Raw genomic sequence first — 24123 nt, 5'->3', positions numbered from 1 at the left:
ACACACACACACACACACACACACACACACACACACACACACACACATATTGCAATGCTGGAGATTGTCATTTGGATGAGACATTAAACCAAAGCCCCATCTGTCTCTTTTGGTGGCTGTAAAAGGTTCCATGGCACTATTTTGAATAAGAGCAAAGGATTTCTCCCAGAGTCCTGGTCATTAAGGGATGAATAATTAGCTTTATGAAAGTCTACCATTTGGTCACAGGGCCTGGGACAAAGGCTATATCAGAGCTGTAAGGTGCTCGCAGTACAAGTAGCTCTCCTAGCACAATAGTTGTGTTCTTGTGTGACCTCGTGTTGTAGGGAAATCGCTATAGAGAAACATTCTACAGAAAGTTTGTTATCCAAGCAGCGTTCACTATTCATCAGTCACATTACAGCCAATTAATGTCAACGAAACATGCGTTATAGCAGAACTATCTGTACTCTGATTTGAGGTGGGGCTGGAGCTGCAGTCCCAGGCCAAGAACAACACCGGGGCCTGTGATTTCAGTTGCTGCCTATGCCTAGTTATTATCACGCTATGAATACAGAAAACAGTAATCAGTTCCTGTGTTTTCTGCTTTACTGTGACTATACTATCATCAACATTGTATTTTTGAGGAGCACTTTGAGGCATCCAATAATTGTGAACAGCGTGATTTAAAAGTCTTTCTTCCTTTACATTTACCTTGACTTAGAGCAGTGTTTATCAGATTCTTTTTCTGATATGATTCCATTCTAATGCCTCATTGTGTGATCCTAGAAGAGAATGTGATGAGGATGTTTTTAAGGGAAGGGTGTGAGTAAGTACTTCAGGTGCTGAGCAAGCAAGTGGAGTATGACTTCTGAGCGGGAGGAGCAGTAAGCTTCAGTTGCTTTGTGGGAGATATTCTGCATGATGGGAATTGTTTAAATGGCAGTGTTTTATTTGAAAGATTTGTCCTTTAGGTCACGGTCCCCAGTGGAACAGAGAGGATTTAAAGGAGCCTCACAGATGTTTCTGCAGTAAATAATGCTGCCTTGGAGCTCTCAAACTCAAAATTTCATCTCGTGACCTCACTGGGGTCATAACCTACAGTTGTGAAGCCCTGACCTAGATGATTTATGATCTTGAGGTTCAGAGGCAGTTTGTATTCCACTAGCTTTTTGTGTATTTTTAAATCGGCTATTCTGCTAAAATCTCAATCTAAAGAAACTAGGTGCTGACTTGGGAGTGGGATAGATATTAGAAATGAGGAAATGTGTATAATTTGCAAGGAAAGGGAGCAACAGCACTCGTTAACTCTAGAGTATAAAATAAATTAGTCATCTTTTTTTCTAGCCCTCTCCTGCAATTTATTATTTACAATCTTTAACCTAATGCTTTAATTGTTCCTGATTATATGTCTAATTTCAGCACAAAATGAAACCCAAAATAGTGATTTCTTCATTGTAGGTACTAGAATTTACTGTGCAGTATGAGCCTGTTTGAGACATTGAACAATTAATGAATTAATTTCAAGTTGGCTGACTTGAAAATTGCCTATAAAATGATAAATGGAAGAAAATAAAGCACTTAAAGACTTGTAGGCAAACACGAAACTCTACTTGCAGAAATTAACAAATCTCCAAACAGTAAATGAAATTAAAGAATGATCAGTCTGTTTTGTGGAGAGAAGGATGGATGTTAGTGAGGATATCGGGAAAACAATTTCCATGATTTTACTAAAATGTTTTAAGAGACAGACTAGACCTTTGTTTCACGTCATCAAAAGTGCAGGACTGTATTGCACAGCTGCACGACATTAGGTTCTGAACTCAAGTTCCGAGATCCAGCTGATGCCTCTTTTGAGAAGGGAGATGCCCTTCTACTCTCATTCCATCAACATTTCCTTTTTTCTAATACATTGGTCCTTGTCTTGCTCATGTATACTTCTATTATTTAATGTTTTCTATAGCCTGGATATTCCTCAACACTTATTTCTCATTTATTCTAACTCATTTCCCATTACTAAACCCAGTAGTGATTACTCTTCTATTGAACTTCTTACATAGCTAGGAAGAATGGAATCCGGAATACGCTGTAAATGTCCATTCCTTTTCCCTGCTTCATCTTTCAGTTTATTTGATGGTAAGTTTAAATCTCCCAATGATTACCATTCTGCCTTTTTAACCATTTTATAGATTTGCTTACATAATTTATTCCTTGACTTCCTGGAGGCCTTGTCTGTTTTCTGGTCATTTGTAAAAAGACCCTTGACCCTAATTTGAAGAAGAGCAGGGGAGTTGATCTCTGCATCCTAGCCTGTATTTAGCCCTCAGAATGCATATCACAACCAGATGCGTGATTACTGTATCACTAAATTATAGTTGTGCTTCAGAACTTACTGCATCCTAGTTAAACTATTCTGGTACAACTACAACATTGGCATCTACTGAGCAATGTAGGAAATTGCCCACATATGCCCTGTACATAAAAAGCCAGCCAAATGTGACACAGCCAATTACTGCCCAGCAGACTACTGCCATCAGCAAATTCATGGAGGGATAATCCAATTGTGCTGTCAAATAACTCTTGCTTAGCAATAAGCTTGTTCACTTAGTTTGAATATATCCAGTGGTCATTCAGTTCCTGACCTCATTACAGATTGATTCAAACATGACAAAAGAGCTGAGCCTCGGAGGTTGGTGAGAGTGACTGACCTTGACATCAAGGATGCATTTAGCATCAAAGACTCCAGCAAAACTAAAGTCAGTGTGAACCGTGGGGGAGAATTCTCTGCTGATTTAGAATCATAACCTAGCACAAAGGAAGTGGTCGTTGTTGATGGGTCACTGATGTCATTGGGTCAAAATACTGCCACTATTCCCTCACAGCATTGTGGATGAACCTATACCAAATTGATTGCAGCTCCCTACTGCCATTTCAGGGCATTTGGTGATGAGGGTTGGCCCAGCCAGTGAAGCCCACTTCCTCTGAATAAAAACAAATTATTTTGGAACTTGCAGCGCAGTTTTTGTTAGTGAAACAGCAACACACTTGTGTTAATTGGTGAAGGTTCTGTAAAGTGCTACACATGCAACCCTGTCTATCTTTCTGTCTCTTTCACTCTTCCTCTTATCCTTAGAAGCTAAATAGATTGACACTCTTTCTTTCTGGTGTTTTTAATCATTCATAAGATAAGTATTGCTGACAGGTCCATTTATTTTACTAGGCTACTGTATCCTCATAACTAACACCAAGATTGTTGTTTTTCTTTCTCTCTCTTGCTGTTTCATCCACTATCTCAATCCATATGGATGTCACCTTTTTTGTTTACTATTTAGTTATCTCTAAATTAACACAACTACTCCACTGACCCCCTTCTTTCTCTATCCTTTCTAGTTGCATTACATTTTGCAGTCTTTAACTGCTAGTGCTGCTGTCGTGTTCTTGGTGATGCAGATGTAATCTAAGTTTCAGTGTATGTTAATTACATCTGTGGCTGTCTCTACCCCTCCGTCCACACCCCCAGTTTCTATCCATGCCAAATATGTTGGATCTGACTTCCACCAAACAAATTTAAAGTTTTCCACCCCGTGTCTCTTGAATAATCGTATCATTATCTCAATGGAAAAGTTTGTAGATTTAAACCCTATCCTGTGATAGTGCTGCTTCTAAAGTACTAAGACAGTGTTACACTGTTGACAATACTACCTTTTTAAAGACTGAAGCCTTTTATGCCCTCTCCGGTGAATGTAAAAGATCCCACAGCTACTTGAAAATTGCAGGTATTCTCTGGGATGCCAGTATCCTTACCAATATTTATTTCTCATCCAATATACAAATCAGATGATGTGGCTATTTCCAGGCAGCACACTGGTGAAGACTACTTGAATTTTGCCTGCAGTATTTCAAGTAGATTTTAGAAAAGTGGGATAAGTGATATGGATGATTGTGGCAGGGAGAACTAAGTGATGAGGTAGAGGTGTGGTTGTGGACAGCGAAATAGCCAGGAAAGGAAGAAGGCAGGTACCAAAATAGATTAGTCTGAATCGCCTTACTAGAGTGATACCTGAACTCCAAGAATTACGTAAACTGGGATTGAATTCTTTGGAATTCTTTTCTGAAGAAGGGTCTCGACCCAAAACGTCAGCTTTTCTGCTCCTCTGCTGCTTGGCCTGCTGTGTTCATCCAGCTCTGCACCTTGTTATCTTGAATTCTTTGGAGTTAAATTTGAAGGGTAATTTGATAAATGTTTACAATATTAAAGGGTACTAAAGGTAGATACAGGAAAAAGATTTCCAATGGTGATTTAAGTTTTTAGGATTGGGGTGTGCATAACTAGAACCGGGTCTTTCATAAGGGAAATTAGGAATTAGTTTACATGTAAAGCTTACTGGAAGTTTAGACCTCTTCTGCAAAAAGCAAGGAATGCTAGATCAGTTGATAACGGTAAACCTGAGATTGATAAATTTTAGTTACTATAGTTAACTAGTTCACTATAGTTAACTTTAGTTAACTATAGATACTAAGAGGTATGGAAGAAGTATAGATTTGGGAGACTTGTGCCAGGATCTCATTGAATGGCATCAGCCTCTTGTCGGGAACTAAATGAGATGCTTGTTGCCTTTTTGAGGCATTGTCACTTGTAATGTAAGAAACAGAGTAACTAATTTGCAAAGAGCAAGGCTCTATATTTTAAAAAATTGAGAACATATTTTGTTTGAAGAGGTAAGCTGCTTGTGGGAATTATGTAAATAGGAAAAACTACAATGATGGAAATCTAAGAGCCAAGTTATGAAGCACTACTCTAAAAGCTTACTTGCTTGGAGTTGTGTCCACAAAATTTCACCTGTAAAAACAAAGAAAAATTGCAAACGTTGTACATCCATTCAATATAAACTTCATTGTACTTTAAACCAAAGGCAGGGACAGAAACCACTGAACTTGGCCTGAGTCCCAGCTATTGGGCCCTGATGATTTGTTCAGCTCATCTATAACTTTGTCTGATTCCACTACCATCTGCAGACTTTGCTTTAAATGTCTTTAATTTATATCAGTAATTTGGAAGAGAAACGTTTAAAGGCTAACTCATCCTTTGGGCACTTCACTTGTTATCCAACCCCACATGAACTATTCTAACAAGAACCTACTGTCTATCTTGTGGTCAATTCCTTATTCACTTGTCAGGAATACACGGTTTATGCTGGAACTAAAGAAACAGATGTGCATCTGATTCAAGGTGAATTCTATTGTCTGACCAAGGCCAGTTTATCAGATTATGCTAATAGCTATACCAACAACCAGTTAAAAGTAATTACTTGAACCGTAACATAGCTCATTTCATGCTAGAGCTAGTAAACATTCAAATACAGGGACCCATGCTTTGCAAATAAGAAATATATCTGACCCTTGTACTTGTTTTAAAGTAATTTTGGGAGTTAGGAGCAAATAAGCCAAGGCATTGCCATGGAAAAATGGGAAGTCATCTCCCTAACCGCTCAGCACCCTTTTGGTGTGAATTGTTGTTTTGGTCATCTCACTTCTCACTTCTCCATTTTGCTTTTCCCATTGTTCTCACCAATGTCAAGACATGATTACAATGATGGAGATTGATTAGATTTATAAATAAAATATGTAATGGATAATTAAATACAATGCAACACTTGCGGCATGGGTTCAGGTGTCCAGAGATGGACGAAGTTTTGCAGTACTCTACAATTGTCAAGTGTTCTGAGATGATGTTGCAGATCTATAGAAACGCAATATAGGGATAGATTTCACAATTTGAGGATGAAAGTCAGGCAGTTGCAACTCAATCCTTGTAAATTTATTCTGAATAATTAACAATTGAACTTTCTTGATTTTTACCAGTACTGAATGATCTGGTTATTTGCAGTATGAAATCCAAGGAATAAAAGGCAAAATTTTATTATTTCTTTTCTCTCATCACCTAATACTTCGATCATCTTCGGATAATTCTAAGATTATCAGGTTCACTTGATTGGTAAATTTGTTTTAAGAGCATGCATGTCCTGCAGCATATACCAGGCACAGCACCAAGCTTACTGAAATGAGTTGTCAACCTGGTGAAGCTACAACAGGACTATCTGGGGACCAAACAGTAGAAGCAGCAAAGGATAGACAAAGTTGAGCGATCAGTAAGCTTCGCACAGTCAGAAAGGAGAGAAACAGCCCAAGTGCGTATGTAGTTTTTGGGTCTTAAGGTAGCATAGGAAGTTGGTGCAAAGGGTCGGAAGATGTAGAATCTGTGTGGCTTGAGTTGAGGAACTGCAAAGGTTAAAAAAAGGACTTTGATGGGACTTGTGTTCCATAGCTAGGATATGGAGCAGAAAATAACTCGGGAGATGGAAAAGGTATGTAAGAAAAGCACTATTAAAATATTCATGGGGGACTTCACTACGCAGGTTCCCTGGGAAAATCGGGTTGATACCTGAGCCCAAGAAAAGGAATTTGTGGAATGTCTGAGCGTTTGTTTTTTGGAGTTGCTTGTAGTAGAGCACATGAGGGAAGAGGCAGTTCCAAGTTTGGTGATGTGTAATGAGGCAGACTAATGAGGGAGCTTAAGTTGAAGGAACCCGTAAAGGGCAGTGACCATTATATGATAGAATTCACCCTGCAGTTTGAGGAAGAGATGCAGGAGTCAGAATTAATGGTATTGCAATTTCAACAAGGCAACTATAAAGATGTAAGGGAGGAGCTGGCCTAGCAGAGAAGACAGTGTAGAAGCAGTGGCAGGAATTTCTAGGAGTACTTGGGTAAGGTCAACAGAAATTCATCCCAAGAAAGAAGAAACATACTTAAGGGTGGAAAAAGCAACCGTGGCTGACCAGGGAAGTCAGGGACAGTATAAAAGCATAAAGTGAAGATTAGTAAGAAGCATTTTTAACAAAAAAAAAATCCAGCAGAGGATTGCTTTTTTTTTTTAAAAAAGTTATGAAATGGGAGAAGATAAAACGGTAAACTAACTAGTAGGATGAAAGATTGAAAGACCAATTTTAGATATATAAAAGGTGAGAGGATGGGGTTACGGTCAAGTGGACATTGGACCACTGGGAAATGAGACTGGAGAAGTAGTAACAGGAAACAAGGAAATATCAGAGAAACTGAATAGGCATTTTGCATCAGTCTTCACATTGGAAGACACCAGTAGAACACCAGAACTCTGATGGAGAATGTGCTGGGGAAGCTGAAAAAGCGGAAAAGTTATCCATATTGGATGGACTATACTCCAGGGTTCTGAAGGAAATTGCTGAAGAGATTGTGGAGGCATTGTTGGTGATCTTTTGGGAATCACTGGAGTCAGGGAGTGTCCCAGAAGATTGGAAAATGGCTAAGTTAAGTAATTAGTAAACTTTGCACAGTCAGGAAGAAGTCACATCAGTCAGGGAGGAGCGACACAGCCCAAATGAGTACATAGTTTGAGACCTCAATCATTGGTCCGATATTAGAGTCCATTAAGGATGAGATTGTGAAGCACTTAGAAGTCCATGGTGAAATAGGGCTGAGTCAGCACGGCCTCATCAGATAAATGTCATGCCTGACAAATCTGTTCAAATTCTGTGAGGAGGTAATGAGCAAGTTAGACAAAGGAGAGCCAGTGGACATGATCTATTTGGATTTCCAGAAAGCATCTGACAAGATATCTTGTGGTCTTGAGCATTGTAGTTCTGCCACATCCAATTGTGAGTGTTAGCTCAAAAATTAATTGAGGTTCTACAAAGCCCCATCCTAAATTATGGGGAAGCTTAGCACATCAGTGTGAACGATAAGGCTGAAACATTTGCAACAACTTTCAGCCATCAGTGCTGACTGCATGATCCGGAAGTCCCCAGCATCGCAGAAGCCATTTTTTTCAGTCAGTTTGATTCAGTCCATGTAATGTCAAGAAACTGCTGAAGGCATTGGATACCACAGAGTCTGTGGGCCCTGACAACATTCTGCCAGTAGTCCTGAAGATCTGTACTTCAGAATTTATTGTGCCCCTAGTCAAGCTGTTCCAGTATAATTGCAACACTGGCATCTACTGAGCAAAGGGGGAAATGGTCCAAGTATGACCTGTACATAAAAAGCAGGACAAATACAGCCTGGCCAATTACCACCTTACCAGTTTATTCTCGGCCGTTGCTGAAGTGATGGAGGATATCAGCATCAGTGCTATCAAGCAGCTCTTGCTGAGCAACATCCTGCTTACTAATGCTTAGTTTAGGGTTCCTCCAGGACCACTCAACTCCTGACCTCGTGACAGCCTTTGGTCAAAAATGACAAAAGAGCTGCGTTCCAGAGGTTTGTTGAGATTAACTGCCCTGGCATGGAGGCCATGTTTGACTAGGTGTGGAATCAAGGAGCCCTTGCAAAAGAAGAGTCAGTGGTAGGGATGATGGGTTTGGGGGTTCGGCGAGCTAGCACAAAAAGATGGTTGTGGTTATTGGTCAGTCATTACCGTTCCAGGACAACATTCCAAGAGTTTGTCAGAGCGCTGTCCTGGGCCCATACATATTCAGCTGCTTTGTTCGTGACCTTCTCTCAGTTGGAACAGGAGTAGGCCATTTACCCCTTTGTGCCTGTTCTGCAATTGAATGAGATCATGGCTGATCTGTGGCCTATGTCCCTTAATGCTTTTGCTTAACAAAAAAAACTATTCGTTTTGTCTTTTAATCTAACAACTGATCTAGCATCATCTGCTGTTCGTGGAAGAGTATTCCACCTTTTGTGTGTTAAGTGCTTCTTAACATCTCTGCTAAATGGCCTAGCCCTAATTATCAGTCTGTGCCCTCTTCTAGAATCTCCAACCAGTGAAAATAGTTTCTTTTGTTTACCTTGAGTTTTCCTGTTCATATCCAGAAGGTATCAACCAGATCACCTCTAACCTTCTAAATCCTAGGGAAAACATCTCTAATTTGTATAATCTCCCCTCATAACTTAATCCCTGAAGTCCATGGTGTTCTTATGGGGATATTAGTTGAAGATTGCAGTCTTCAGCACCTTTCATGATTCCTCATATTGAAGTATCCATGTCCAAATGCAACAAGACCCAGACAATACCCAGGCTTGGGCTGACAAAGGGCAAGTAGCATTTTATCACAAAAGTACCAGACAACGACCATCTCCAACAAAGAAGAATCTAACCATTGCCCCATGTCATTCAGTGGCATTAGCATTGCTCAATTCCCTACTGTCAACATCCTGGTGGGGGTTACCATTGACCAGACCTAGTCATGCAAAATCGGTGACAGGTCAGCAGCTAGGAATCTTGCACTAAGCACCTGACTCTCCAAAACCTGTCTACCATCTACAGTGCACAAGCCAGGATTGTGTTGGAATGCTCCCCACTTGTCTGGATGGGCTCAGCTTCAACACCAGTCAAGAAACATGACACCATACACAAAAAGCAACTTGCTTGATTGGCCCCTTGTTGACAAATGTTCAGCCCCAGGTAGCAGTGCATACCATGTACAAGTTGCACTGCAAAAATTCTCCAAGGCACCTTCAACAGCACCTACCAAACTACCATCAAGAGGGACAAAGGCAGAAGATACATGGGAATGTAAGTTGCTATCTTGACTTGGAAATACATAACTGTTCCGTCACTGTCACTGTGTTGAAGTTCTGGAGCTCCCTTCCAGACAACATTGTGGGTGTACCTATACCAAATGGACTGAAGCAGTTCAAAAAGGCAGATCACCATAATCTTCTCCAGGGCAATTTGGGATGGGTGATAAGTGCTGGCCTAGTCAGTGAAGCCCACATCACTTGAATGAATAAAACAAATTATCACCACTGATAATGTGTGATTGAATATAATCAGTCAGTTTAAGTTTCTCCTCCTCTAGGAGGAGCTCAAGCATTCATTGACAACCTATTTAACACTTCCTACTTTGTTTCTGTTGTGAAATGACTACTATAACGTTTAATAGAAAATAGAAGACTTGTAACTTAGAATAGTGAATTACATTTGTTACATTGGTACTATAGCATACTTTTTGAATCTTACTGCTTTTGCGTGGTGTAAACACCTAATATTACCTGTTGTTTGACGTGCAGGTTTTTCATTATCAAGACAAAAATAGTTCTTTTAGTTTTAGCTATTCAAATAGCATTCCAAGTACGTGTTAAATGTGAATTGTAATGTTAGAATTGCATTGGCAATAAAAGATTGCTAAATATTAACGTATCTGGTTACTTAAACTCTGGAACCTTCATTCTCTGCATTTTTGCTGTTACCCTATTCCTTTCAAAAACATCACTCACCTCTTAGACTGTGCCTTCTTCCCCAGAAAATAAAATCTTCTATTTTTAACACCCTTCTGAATTTATACATTACCTTTTTCCACAAACAACACACTCATTTGTATATTTCAATGAGATGTATCCAGTTTCAAAAAGCACTGCATTAATGTATGGATAACCTTGTACCTCTAAAATGAGAAGACCTGAATTATTGATCTTGGCTATGGTATTGTGAAGAGGTGTTGATCAAAATCATGAGCTGGTATGGAACATTAGAAAGGGTACCTAACTACCAAGGATACAATTGGCTGAGTTCTTAAACATCTCCCTTTTCAATTTATATTTGTTTTGTTCTTAACTTTTTGTGCACTGCTTTACCCATGTTTATATTGTGGCATTTCTGTGCCCCTCAAAGTCTGGTAATTATTTCCTCCTCCTCCCATTAATTCATGATATTACCAGATGTCCAGCCTGTTTTCTTGTGCAAGTACTTAACAGCCAGATTACTGAACTTTACTGAAAAGCTCCCTCCATAGAAAGATTGGGATTGAACATGTTGATGCAAGAAATAGGCACCTTACCATGAAAGAGAGAGATTTATCACCGTGGTCAGCTGAGAGGATTTGTTGCACAGATATTTGGAGGACTTGGTGATGCTAAGACCATGATTAGAAATCTTAGGTTGAAACCCTGTTACTGTTGACCAAATGGAACAGCTGCAGACTGATCTATTTTAGATTCAGGTGGAACATTCCAGTACACAGGCAATTGCCCTGACTCTGACCCCTGGACTGAATAAACATCTTTTCAAAAAGGTGTGTCCTTGCCAACTTTGGATAAAACCCTTGATGTGCTTTTCCCTTCTGGCATTTTCCAGAAGATTCAAACTTGACTGGTGTATAGTGCCTTGATTACAGTTGGTTTGCTGAAATTTGCTACTGGAGTTCTTGACTTTGCTAAAGTTTCAGAAGGGCGTGTTCTTTAATACATTTAGTGTCTGAGCCCACGTCATCAATGATTAACTTTATTGCTTCAAAACATAACTAGAAAAGGAAAAGCCAGGGGCCTGTAAACTCGTGAGCCATGCATCAGTGGTGGATAAGATTTTGTAGTGGATTCCGAGGAATAGGATTTACATGTATTTGGAAAGGCAAGGACTGATTAGGGTCAGTAGCATGGCTTTGTGTGTGGGAAATCACGTCTCTCTAACGTGATAGAATTTTTCAAGAGGTGACAGTGACGATTGAAGGCAGAATGGTAGACATTGTCTATGTGGACTTCAGTAAAGTGTTTGTCAAGGTTCCACATGGTAAACTGATTAATAAGGTTAGACCACATGGGATCCAGGGGGAGCTAGTTGATTGGATACAAAATTGACTTGAAGGTAGGATACAGGGTAGTGGTGGATGGATGTTTCTTGGAGTGGAGGCCTATGACCAGTAGTGTGCCGGGTTGACTGCTTTTTGTCGTTTTTGAGTGACTTGAATGTGATGATAGGAGGTATGGTTTGTAAATTTTGCAGATTATGCCAAAATAGGTGTAGCAGATAGTAAAGAAGATTATCTCAGAGTACGACGGGACCCTGATCAGATGGGCTAGTGGGCCGAGGAGTGGCAGATAGAGTTTAACTTAGATAAATGTGAGGTGTTGCATTTTGGTAAGGCAGGATTATACAGTAAATGGTAGGGCCCTGCGGAGTGTTGTCAAACAGAGACCTAGGGTGCAGGTGCATAGTTCCTTGGAAGTGGAGTTGCAGGTAGACTGGGTGGTGAAGAAGGCATTTGGCATGCTTTTCTTCATTGGTCAGAACATTGAATATAGGAGGATGTTATTGTGGTTGTACAGTTTGCTGGTGAGGCCACTTTTGGAATACTGTGTACAATTCTCATTGCCCTTCTATAGGAAGGATGTTAAACTTTAAAGGGATGCAGAAAAGATTTAGAAGGATATTGCTGGGAGTGGAGGGTTTGAGCTATTGGGAAGCTGAATAGGCAGGGGCATTTTTTTTCCCTGGAGCGTCAAGAGACTGAGGGGTGACCTTAAAGGGGTTTATAAAATCACGAGGGGCATGGATAGTGTGAGTAGCCAAGTTGGGGAAGTCCAAAACTAGAGGGCATAGATTTAAGGTGAGAGTGGAAAGATTTAAAAAGGACCTGAGGGGTAACTTTTTCATGCAGAGGGTGGTATGTTTCTGGAAATAGCTGCCAGAGGAAGTGGTGGAGAGGAGTACAATTGCAACATTTGAAAGGCATGAGTGTATGGATAGGAAGAGGGATATGGGCCAGATACTGGCAAGTAGGACTAAGTTAGTTTGGGATATCTGATCAGCACAGATGAGTTAGACTGAAGGTGACTCTAAGCAGGAGAAAATGTTCTATGGCCCAATCATTGATATTTTTCAGAGCAGTATTTGTCTGCAGAATGAAAATCATGTTGTTAAAGCAGTTGCAAGCAATCTGCTCATTAAACACTGTTCTGCAAAGATTCCACCAGTCCACCACCAGTCTCACCCACCTGCTCACCCACCCATTGAATCTACATTTTCACCTTGCAAAACTTCACAGCTACTACCAGGGCATCAACCACTGTGTAACTACATTTTTACTTATTTTTGGCTTACTTACACCTATTATGCTCGTCTGTGTGGGTGAAAACATGATGACCTGCCTCTAAAAGTTCATCTATGTTGTCTGGAAATTCCTATCCAAATTAATCTTTGTTCAGGATTTGAGCTCTTCTGTTGTATGGATTTAGCATTTGTGTGGTATGATCTTGTGGCATTGGATCACAGAGTTCAGATTACTTTTGTCTTTTTCGTTTATTATCACTTCCGTGAGTCCACAAGCAGGAAGTAGTGGTTTGAAGCGGTGAAGTTTCTGCTAATCCAGTGCAATATGAAGTGACCCCTGGATTCCAGTTTAATGATAAAATCTCTGAACAAGGAAGTAAGTTATTCACCTTCAGGGTCATGATCTGTCACAGTTTGGGATGTAAGTAAACACTTTCAATGTAATGAAGGAATTTTTCAAAGCTGTTGTTAGAACGATGCATCCATGTATCCCCTTAGTCTGTGGCAGTTAGGTAGTTAGTTTGCAGTTAGGTTGGAGCATTGAATCTTGAGTCTGCCTCCCTGCATTGGGCAATTTATGTGCCGCTAGGGGTTAGTAATTAAGATCCAGTAGGCCAGCAGACAGGAACTAACCATCGGCCCTCGACAAGAGACAAACAACTGGTCTTACAAAAAGGTTAAAAGACTTACCAACCTTATGATTGTAGTGGTGTTGTCACAGATACTAGTCAGCTTAAAGCTGGTACTGAATTTCCATACCTCTGCTAGTTTGCAATGGCTGCAATGGAACACGATCAATACTATATTCCAGCAAGTTGTAAAGGTGCATAATGAAATACAGTTCTAGTTTTGTAATATGTTTCTAACCTGTCTTTATTCTGGAATTGGTGACATTGGCATATCTTTTATTGTCCATGAAGTTGCACTTTTTATTCTTCAATTTCTGACTCCCTTTCCCCTGCCAAGTTTGAGAGTATGATCTCAGATTGCAGCCCATTTTGTGTACCTATAAATGAGTCACTCATGAGTTACTTGAGAATAATTCAGGGGATAACTCTTAAAGTTGATTCTTTTGTGAGTGGAATATGACTTAAACACTGAATGTTACTACTCACTACTGTTCATAAGCTGGCTGAATATTCATTGAAGGAGCAGAAATTTCCTCCCATTAAACATAGAAAGATGAAAGCCATTGTTTCAGACCATGTCAGAATCTCCATATCTTAGCCATTGATTCCTGTGTCTCTCCCTTACAGCTAAGACTAAACCAGATTGTTTGCAGCCTTGCCACCATATTTGATCCTTAGATTAACTTCTAACATGCATCTGTGCTTTGCGATGTAGATGATCTATTTTCACCACTGTTACACTGCCCAACTCTCCTTCACTGCCCAACTCTGCTTCTGATTCCACTGCCAAAGCTATCATACATAACTTTTTAAATCTGTGACCCTTCCAATGCATTAGGCCTGCCTCCCACATTCTACTCCTCATGAACTTGAGCTTGTTCAAAACTCTGCCTGTCCTTTTATCCAAACAAGTCCTGTTTTTCTGTCACCCCTGTCCTCCTCACTGAACTATCTTCACTCGGACAAAAAGCTGTTTTAAAAATTATCATATTTTGTTTTCCAATCCTCCTGTAATCGTGCCCCTCCCTTTCTCTTGTTATCTCCTATAACTATGTAATTCTCTAAGATGGGCTGCAGTAATTCCAACACCTTCAACGTTCCCAGTTTGAATCACTCCACCATTGGTGGCTGTGCCTTCAGCTATTAAAGCCCTAAGGCATAGGATCCCAAACCAGTTCACAGGCTTGCACAAATTGAGTTGCCAGCTCCAAGGAAGCTGTGAAGTGGTTTTGTTTTGCGTGTAGGGTAGGCTAACCCACAGGCTCTGAGGCTTGACTGCTGACACCAACAGCCCTTTCAAGATGATGTGTCTTGGTTGTTTCATTGTGCCTGTACACTTGTCTGAATCCCCAACCCACTGAACAGTTCCCTTGTACCCTAAATTTTTCCACTTACTCTTGCACTAAGTTTGAAGCATTAAAATGGGTCACAGCAGAAAAGAGTTTGGGAAGCACTGTCTGAAAGTCTGGAAATCCCTCTAACAATTTCTGTCTCTTTAGCTCTTTCCTCCTTTTAAGAAACTCCTTAAAGCCTGTATATTTGACTAAACAGTTGCCTTACCTGGCTGAATGTTACATTTTCTTTACAGTGTGTTTAGTTAGACATTTTTGATGCATTAATGATGCAATATAAGTATAGTTTGTTTCTTACAACTTGATTCATTCTGCACCCCATGCCCTGAACATTCGCAAAAGAGAGAGCCCAATAACAACTTTCACAAGTTGGCTCCTGTGCCACTGAAATTTATGCTTGATAATGAAAAAGAATTGATAATCATATTAAACAATAAGCTTTATAGCCATATGTAAAAACGAAATAAAATGAAATGTAAAACTGTGTATTCAATTTTAAAAACAACATATTAAGAGAAAATGTGATAACTGTTCTAAAAGTAAATATGGGTTCCATCCTATCTTGTTCTTCTCTTTAGGTAGGTTTGTGCCAATACCAAATTACTTTACAATTCCTTTTTTTTTAAAATAAAAGGCAAGTCCAATGTTTGCATCTTGATGTTTATCCTTTTAAGAAAGATATTCCTCAAGATGTTTTCACAGATATTCAATCTAGCAGTTATATATTTTAACAGATTATTCATACATGATTTGCTTTGTTTTTGCGACAAAGTTACAGTGAAAGCTTTTTTTGTATTTTAGAGAAGTGGGTTTGCAGAAACCATACCAGGATCTGAAGAGAGAAATGTCTAACTTACATTTGGTGACAAAGACACAAGCTGAGCTTCTGCGAAAACTGTTAGCCACGCAAAGCTCAACAAAGAATGGTAAGTAATGTAAAGTGTGAAGGGGAAATGGTCGGCCTTAAACCACTGATTCTATCAATACCAATAAAAGAGCAGCTATCAAATATATCTTGTCAACATCTCATGATAATTCTAAATACGTAAGCTACTGTCTGACCTTGTGCATTAGTCCTGTCTATCTCTTGTTGATCAGCTTCACACACACAAAGGTGTTGCTCATACAAAACAAATGTGTTCTGTAGTTTTTTCTGTTCTTGTGGCTTCGTCTCCACAGTTCAGAACACTACTACCCTTTGCCAGCAATGCTGAGGTGTGACCCAAACCGTTTTGTAGCAACCTTAATGTCCAATCTCTCAACTGACAGGAAGAAAATTCTTCTTTTTTAAAGCAAGCCTGCCAGTTAAAAGATTCAAAAAATTTTTTTTATCAATTTTTTTTTTTGTTAGTAAATTACCTTCAATAAAAGTACAGGTTGCCCTTTCTTCAGATTTGTTTTCAGTTTTATTGCTGAAATCTGTGACATTTCTGTCGCAGTATAATTTTTGTTTTCATTCTTTCATGCAATTTGTTCATTATTGACAAGCCCAACATTGGCTTGCTCAGCCACTTCAGAGGGCAATTAAAAGTTAACCATATTGCTGTGGAACTGAAGTTGTGTAGGCCAAAATCAGAGATTTCTGGAAAATCTCAGCAGGTCTGGCAGCATCTGTGGAGAGAAAGCAGAATTAATGTTTCGGGTCTAGTGACCCTTCAGAATAATCTTCTGAGATTTTCCAGTAATATCTGATTAAGATTCATTTTCAGCATCTGCATTTTTTTGGTTTTTGCTTATTGTTACACTTAGGCTAGGCTACTTGTGGATCCAGATTTCCATCTAAATAGACTTAGAACTAGATGGATTTTATGACAATCAATAATAGTTGTCATAGTTACCATTCCGAAGACTAGTTTTTGATTCCAAATTTATTAATTGAATTTAAATTTCTCCAGCTGCTGTGCTGGCATTTGAATTCATGTTCCAAAACATTGGCCTGGGCTACTGGATTACTAAGCCAACAACATTACCGATATGCCACTGTTACCCCTTTATACGTACCATTGTCTCACTAATATAGCTGAGAACCATTCATCTTTTATACATTTTTTTATTTAGACATCTTTTGTTTAGAAAAAATATTACTTTGAAGAGAAACCTCGCTTCTTGTTTGAAACAGTTACGTCAGTTAACGTTTTCAAGTTTCTATTTTTTTCTCTTAAAAAGACAAATCATTCTGATTACACAAGCAAAGTTCCTATAATTCCCTTCAATAAAGACAAAATGCTGGGGGTGTTGACATATGAAACAAACCCAGAAGATGCTGGAGAAACTCAGCAGGACTAGCAGTCAAAAATAGAGAAACAGTTAAAGTTTTAAGTCTGGTATGATTCGTCAGAACTCCTTCAGTTCTTGGAAGACAATCTAGTAGAGACAATTGACTGTGCAAAAGTCGCACTTTACAACATTGGGCACTCTTTAGAACTTTAAAGATCTGTTATAATTGTATACCTCCAATCAACAATAAAGGAGCCATGGGTAGTGGAACAAAGGTGAATCTTTTTGTTCTTAAGCTATTCAAAATGGCGCCAGATTGTGGCAACAGTTGAAGCGTTTCACTGTGTTTTACTGTGCTGTTCATTGTAGAGTACAAATAACAATAAATCATCATTTATCATAACATGATTGTCATCATTGGAAACTTTAAACTTTAGAAACTTCCAACTTTTTGGTAAACTGTGGAAGTTGCAGATGAGAATTTAAAGAAAGATTTTCCTTGAGGTAAGAAATAATTCATCTGCATCAATAACCTATCAAAATTAACAAGTGGAACATGACTGTAGCAGTCCCAATGTTCCAAGTTCTTACTGCTTCCCCCCTTCATTAATCACTATTCCTTTAAAGCACACTGCTAGGGTCAAATGTCTAGATTAGCACTTTGGCCTCAGTCAGATGTTTCCCTGTGCAAACTGTCTCCCAGGAAATGTGGGTTATTGTCAAAATAATCTGGGCTGATGAGTTTATGGGCCTGTGATCAGGCCATGACGATAGCTGTACACTTCTGGAACAGAACTGCCACTGACTTGCACTATAGTAGGGTGATCCAACAATATCTTGTGCCAACAGCTGCAAACAACTATTTACCTTGTACTCCCTTGCTTCATTTTGACAGAACATTTTTGTTTTCAATCCTCTGTTGTAGGACCTTGAAGTTGCATTGAAATGTAGCTAGTACAGAAACAATTACGGCGGACAATATTTACAAATTCATAGTCAGTTTGTTTCGCTTTGTTCTAATGAGATTGACTGGAAATTTGAGTGTAACTTGACGTTAGAATGCATACTATTTTAGGTACGTCCTCCAAGTTATGTCCATGGAGTAATTTTTCAGTTTTTAAAACTTATTTTGTTCATGTAACAAATTGGATTTTAGATATGAAACAACAAACTCATATGAAAAATGCCATCTAGTTCAGGGCTGGATTGAAGATTAAGTAGAGTGTTGTCCTTTTAAGACTATTTCCATGTTGGTGCTGTTTTTGATCAAAGAACCATTCTATTTCTGTTATATGCAGGAATAAAATCCCTTGTTTGTACTGAACAAACCAGCAATCTGTGACTGGCAACATTTTCAGAACTGAGTATTCCAAGAGATGCTCTGTAGTAGTATTCCATTCTGTCCAGCAATAGGCATAGGTCACTCAGGATAGTTTGAGGATCATGAGGATCACGATTTCAAAGGGGACAGGCAATAAAACTGTCAGTTATTTGGAAAAGCAAACAAGGACAGAGACTCCATTTTGGGGAGTGCTGCACTTAATTGTGTTGGCAAACTACATGGTTTTTGTACGATGAAAACTCCAGAAAGTCCTAAGCAGTTGAATAGCTTTGGTGAGGGCTTAGGGAAGTCTTAGGAGCTTGGGTGCTCAAAGGAAGCCATGCACCACTATTACTTCTGTACAATTGCTAATATTAGTTGAAAAGTTCCCAAGTGGTGTTTACTAGTTGCAACTGAACAAGATTGGAGCTTAAAGAAAATCTGTGTCGTGCTGGTTTGCTGACACTCGCTGATCGGGAAGCGCTGGAGTTTGAATGAGTACTGAAGTGCAAGGATTGTAGGGTAGCATGAACCCAAGAAAAACAGCAGTAGGCTTTGAGGCAGTGTATGACATGATTTTTGACAGGGCGTTTCAAGATCAGATTGACAAAATTAAGCTTGGTGAGATTTCATGGCTACTGAGTCCGTGTGTGTGTGGCGTGTGGCTTGCAGCTGAGAGATTAGTTGCTGAGAAATCCATGTGATTTGTCTTGATTGCATGTATCATTTGATCTGTTCTGTGGGATGATGAATCAGTCTATTACCCATACTTACAAAATGTTAATTCTGGCTGTTAGAACTGTGGAGTTGTTGGTTGGTCTGTTGAGCTGACTGGTTTCCATGCAAACATTTTGTCTCCCTTCTAGGTGACCTCTTTGCTGTCTAGCCTCAGTTGAAACACTGTTCTGTCCCTCTCTGAAATTATATGGTCTGGTCTGTCATGGTGGGTAGTCCTATTTCCGGTTTTGCAGGGAGGGAGAGTTGGTCGTGCCATTCTGCTGTGAGTTGCTGTTCATGTATCCTGGTAGCGAGTTTTCTGCCCATCTGTCCTATGTAGTGTTTCTTGCAGTTGCTGCATGGTATTTTGTATATCACATTTGTGCTGCTCATTGTGGGTATGGTGTCTTTCGTCTTTGAGAGTAGCTGGCGACGTGCATCTGTTGGTTTGTGTGCTATCATTATCCCAAGAGGTCGCTGGAGTCTTGTATTCAGTTCTGATGTGTTTCTAATATATGGTGGAGTGGCCAGTGTGTTGGGGTGTACAGTGTCTCGATGGTGTTGTTTGTTTATTTGCCAGGCATTGGTGAATGAAGCTGTTGGGATACCCATTGTTTGTAAAGACTCTGTATAGGTGTTCCTCGTTTTTGCACAGCTCCGGGGTGTTGCAGCTTCCGCTATGAGAGCCGAGATGGTGAACCAATGGCTGTCCCATTAATTTGTTCATATACCTGGCTGTTGAAGACTAAGTGCATGGTAAGGCATAGGTCAAGTAATTTTAGCATGTTGTCCTTGCTGATGGTTTCATTTGGAGGTTTGTGTTTTCGGATTGTCTAGTAATGTGGCCAGTGTCGTCTTTGCTAGTGTTTTCAATCACCAGTATGATAAACAAACATATTGAAATAGACCACATCTACATACCATACGGTGCAAAACCAGAAACAGGATTACCCACCATGACAGACCAGACAATATAAATTCAGAGAGGACAGAACAACAGAGTTTTAAGAGGCTGGATAGCACTAAAGGTGTCACATAGAAGGGAGACGAAACGTTTGCATGAAAACCAGTCAGCTCAGCGAACCAACCACAACCCAAGCTACAGATCTTTGCTAAATGTTAGAAATGTGTTCTACACGTATTGCAAACAGTTTTATTGTTGTAATATTGTTTAGTAACGTTGTATTGTTCAATTGTGGAACTGTAGAATTTTGTGGCCTTATTCTTTTAGCAAGCTACTTGGATCTTACATGGTATCTCCTTCAAAAATAATAGTTACTGGTCTTAGCCAGATTGTAATGTAAATTTAGCAGTCTGGTCTGGGATTGTAATAATATGCAGGACTGGATCTGAGCCACGTTTCACTTTCTTGTCGATGTTTAATCCCTGGTTTTCATCTTGCATGCACCAAGCCGTCAATGTTTTGTTTGGCAGTATGTTTGTCGTATTTGTTATGGTCAGTAGATTTTTGGCAAAAGTCTGTATCACTGGCATCATCATCAAAACCACTAGCTTCTGTCTCTAGCATTGCATGATTTTATCCCTTATTTATCCTTTCTAACCTCTAGACTTGACTATTCTAATACTTTACTGGAGAGCTGTCCATCTTCTGTGCTAGCTACACTTCAGCTTACTGAAAATTCTGCTGTGCACATTCTAACTAGTCCAGTTCATCTACCATCTCATTATTCTTAATCTGCATTGGGACTGTTTGAGCATCACCCTCAATATTAAAATTCTGTCCCTTGCTTTCAAATCCCATCAAGGCCTCACCTTCTTGAGCACCCAAATATCCAAGGTCTTTGCATTCCTCCAGTTCTGTTCTCTTGTATAGCCTGAACTTAGTTTCTCCAGCACTGAGGGCCATGCTTTCAGCTGCTGAGATGCTTATCTTTGGGATGCTCTCCTTAAACCTCACCTACCTTTCTCTCTGAGATGACAAGGTGCAGAGCTGGATGAACACAGCAGGCCAAACAGCATCAGAGGAGCAGGAAGGCTGACGTTTCGGGCCTAGACCCTTCAGAAAATTTTCATGTGTTCATCCAGCTCTGCACCTTGTTATCTCAGATTCTCCAGCATCTGCAGTTCCTGCTACCTTTCTCTCTGCTCTTTTAGCAACTTTAAAATCTGCCTCTTTGACCAAAACCTTTGGCTATCTGCCCTGTAATGCAACTGCTTATTAGTTTCAATCAATGGTGATACTGTATTTAAAAGTGGAGTGTTGCATTGTCTACTAATATTGCATGGTTTCTAAACTGAACAGTTTATTTTTATGATCCAGTTTGCTGTATTAGTTCTCCATTCAAATGCTGTTGATTTTTACATCCAGTAAGGTGAACTTCTGATTTCAGTTTAGAAAATGAATTGGATTTAGGATAGGATCACACCAAGGAACGATCTAAAGAAATTGTGCTTTATTCTTTTGTTCTGTTCGAATCTTTTACTTTCAACCTCTCTTTTATACCTCTCCTGGTATTGTACATAGGAATGGGGAATATTTGATTAAGATGGCTCCTGGTCTGGGGAAAAATATAGAAAGGGCATATTCATAACAGGTTATCTGACATGATTGTATCCCACCAAGTGAAGATAAAATCCTGTTTTTACTTGCGCACAGCTGTATTCCAGAAGTCTGCTTATATCTCTCAGATAAATAGCCAACTCATACTCTTAAAGATGGGGTTTGAATTACAGATCACAATGATAATGTACTTTGTTTTTCTATGATTTTTTGCATACAGTTCAGTGTCTCGATGACTTGGTACTTGACTGTGGAAAACTGGAGCTCAATTCTTCTGGAGCAGTTTATCAAGCACCATGTTCCTCTTCAAAGCATACTGACATGAAAATTTCCCACTTTACTGCAAATCACCATTTTCAGCAAGATACTGCACCATTATGTGATCGCGAGTTCCTTGCGCCATGGACAAATACGAGACCCAGTGCTGGTTTGGAGGAAATTGATTCTTATGGAAAGGGCTCATTTGATGATGACTCATGGGTTTTTCCTAGCTCACCAACAGATAACCCAAGCAATGCGGCATTTTGGAAAACTGGAAATAGCTCTCCCTCTTCAACAATGAAAATCCCTATTGTGAATATACGTGATTCAGAGTCTGCATTCAGGAGCTGAGCTGCATAATATAATTGAAAACTTCCTGTTAACGGAGAACATCTGGTCACAATTTGAGATGTAAATTTAGTTAAAAGCAAAGGTTGGCAAGGCAGTAGTTTCTGTTGATGCTTCTATAATTGGTATTCCATTTCAAAAAAGCAACCATTTTTGAGAATTGCTGATAACATTTACAGAACGTGCCATGTGTCAAACTATTGCACAGTGACTTTTTCTTTTTCCCAACTAATAGTCCATCTTGTATAAAACAAAAAATTATGTAGAAATAAGCTTCTCCATAAGCTGTCACATGAACCTGAGCCTAGTTTTGGGAAGTAGTGCTGAAAATCATGACTTTTCAAGAAAGTCATGGCACTGGAGAACCTGTAATCTGTCAGAAATGCAAATGTATTGTTCACATTAGCTAAATTCTGTTCAACATTATGAAAACCAAGGATAAATTCTATTTGAACATATTGTTTTATTCTGTGGAGAAAGAAATTTTGCTCATCCTCCTTGCACTGATATTGCACCTGGTTATTTTTGATTCCTCTAAAAGTGCCTCCATATTTAATGGAATATGCTGGGTTTTTCTTTCAGAAGTTTCTCTTAATGCCACTGCCATTCCTGCTCAAAGGAAAAACATAGTTGCTCTAAAATTCAAATAATAAGATATTAAAAGTAAAATTGCAATTTTCAGTGCATATATAAGCAATATAATGCTCTTATGTAGCCTGTTGTGCTTGTCAATGCAGTCTAGCAATGGATGGTATCTGATGGAACCTTAAAAGGCTTAGCTCTAATTGTTGCTCAGTTTTCTTAAAACTGTGAAATGTCAATATTTTCAGAAATGTGTTAATACTTTCCAGATTATAGCCCATTTAAAGGTTTTGACAATAAATGGAACTTGTAGATAACCATGCTAATTCTTCTTTAGTGGATTACAAGAAGTGAATTTGAATTTCAACATTAGTTGGTTTTCATTCTCTCGTGGTGAGTTGATTAACTTTAGCAAGCTTCCAAACAGGACAGACTGATGAGAGGTCCATCAGGAAAAGGAGGAACATTAGTTTGACCCATGTTACCAACCGTGTTACAAAGGGAAAATTTGTGGTTGGCTGTGGAAGGCAAGGCAAACATGCTGGAAGGTTAGTATGGAGGACTGATTTAGGAATAGATGCCTAAATGGAAATATTTTAAGATCATTCTGTTTCAGTGCTACTGGAAATCTATATTTAAGAAAATAGCGATAGAGTTGTATTCAAATTCTAGATATTTCTGGGTGGGAATGATTGTCATTTCAGAGTATCACAGTAAACGTTTCCGAGTATTTAGGTGCTGTATCAGCTCTTTAATCAGTTCAGAATTTTAAGTGATTTGTTGCAAAGAAAATATTTTGCATTTTTTAAAGTTGTTCTCTTGCACTTACTGCAAATAAGTGTCAATTTAGCACTGTTAACAATTATTGTCCGATTTCATCTATTTATAATAAAGCTTAAATTGGGTTTTAAATTATGGTCCAAAATTTTTTGTCAAATAATATAGTCCTTGCAGATCACTTGTATACACATTATCATTCATTTTTTCAACTGTGAAACAGTTATGTGATGCAATGTATTACTGAATAAATTAATGATGACTAAACTTTCCAAAAAATGTGACATATGTTATTTGCTGAGGGAGAGCTTTTCTTTGCATTTGGTAATGCGTAACTGACATTAAGCTTCTAGCTTCAATTCCAACAAGATTAGAACACAGTAATGTAGTTGTTATGCTATTGAACTAGTATTCTAGAGGCCTGAATTAATGTTGCAGACATGTGTTTTCAAATCTGACCACAGCAAGGTGAATTTAACTTTAGTTAAATAAATATTGAACAAGTAATGGTGGTCATCAGACTACTGGATTGTCTTTCTGTCTTTTTTTTAAAAATGTGGTTCAGTTATTCCCCCCCGCCCCCCCCACCCAGGGAGGGAAATCTTGACAAC

General features: G+C 39.1%; 1 protein-coding gene across 1 annotated transcript in view; it reads left to right on the top strand.

Annotated features, from left to right (window-relative positions):
• The window catches only part of azi2 (5-azacytidine induced 2), a 48819-nt gene extending 24786 nt beyond the window's left edge, over positions 1 to 24033 (top strand). Inside the window, exons 6-7 of the mRNA XM_048610086.1 lie at positions 15570 to 15694; positions 21765 to 24033. Of these exons, the coding sequence (XP_048466043.1) occupies positions 15570 to 15694; positions 21765 to 22156 (517 nt within the window). The 3' untranslated portion in view covers positions 22157 to 24033. The remainder of the gene's footprint in view (positions 1 to 15569; positions 15695 to 21764) is intronic.
• Positions 24034 to 24123: the final 90 nt, after the last annotated feature.

The sequence above is a fragment of the Rhincodon typus genome, chromosome 2, assembly GCF_021869965.1.
Source record: "Rhincodon typus isolate 14 chromosome 2, sRhiTyp1.1, whole genome shotgun sequence".
In the NCBI taxonomy this organism is placed as follows: Eukaryota; Metazoa; Chordata; class Chondrichthyes; order Orectolobiformes; family Rhincodontidae; genus Rhincodon; species Rhincodon typus.
Note: the sequence above shows the minus strand (reverse complement) of the source record. Positions and strands in the feature narration are given on the sequence as shown.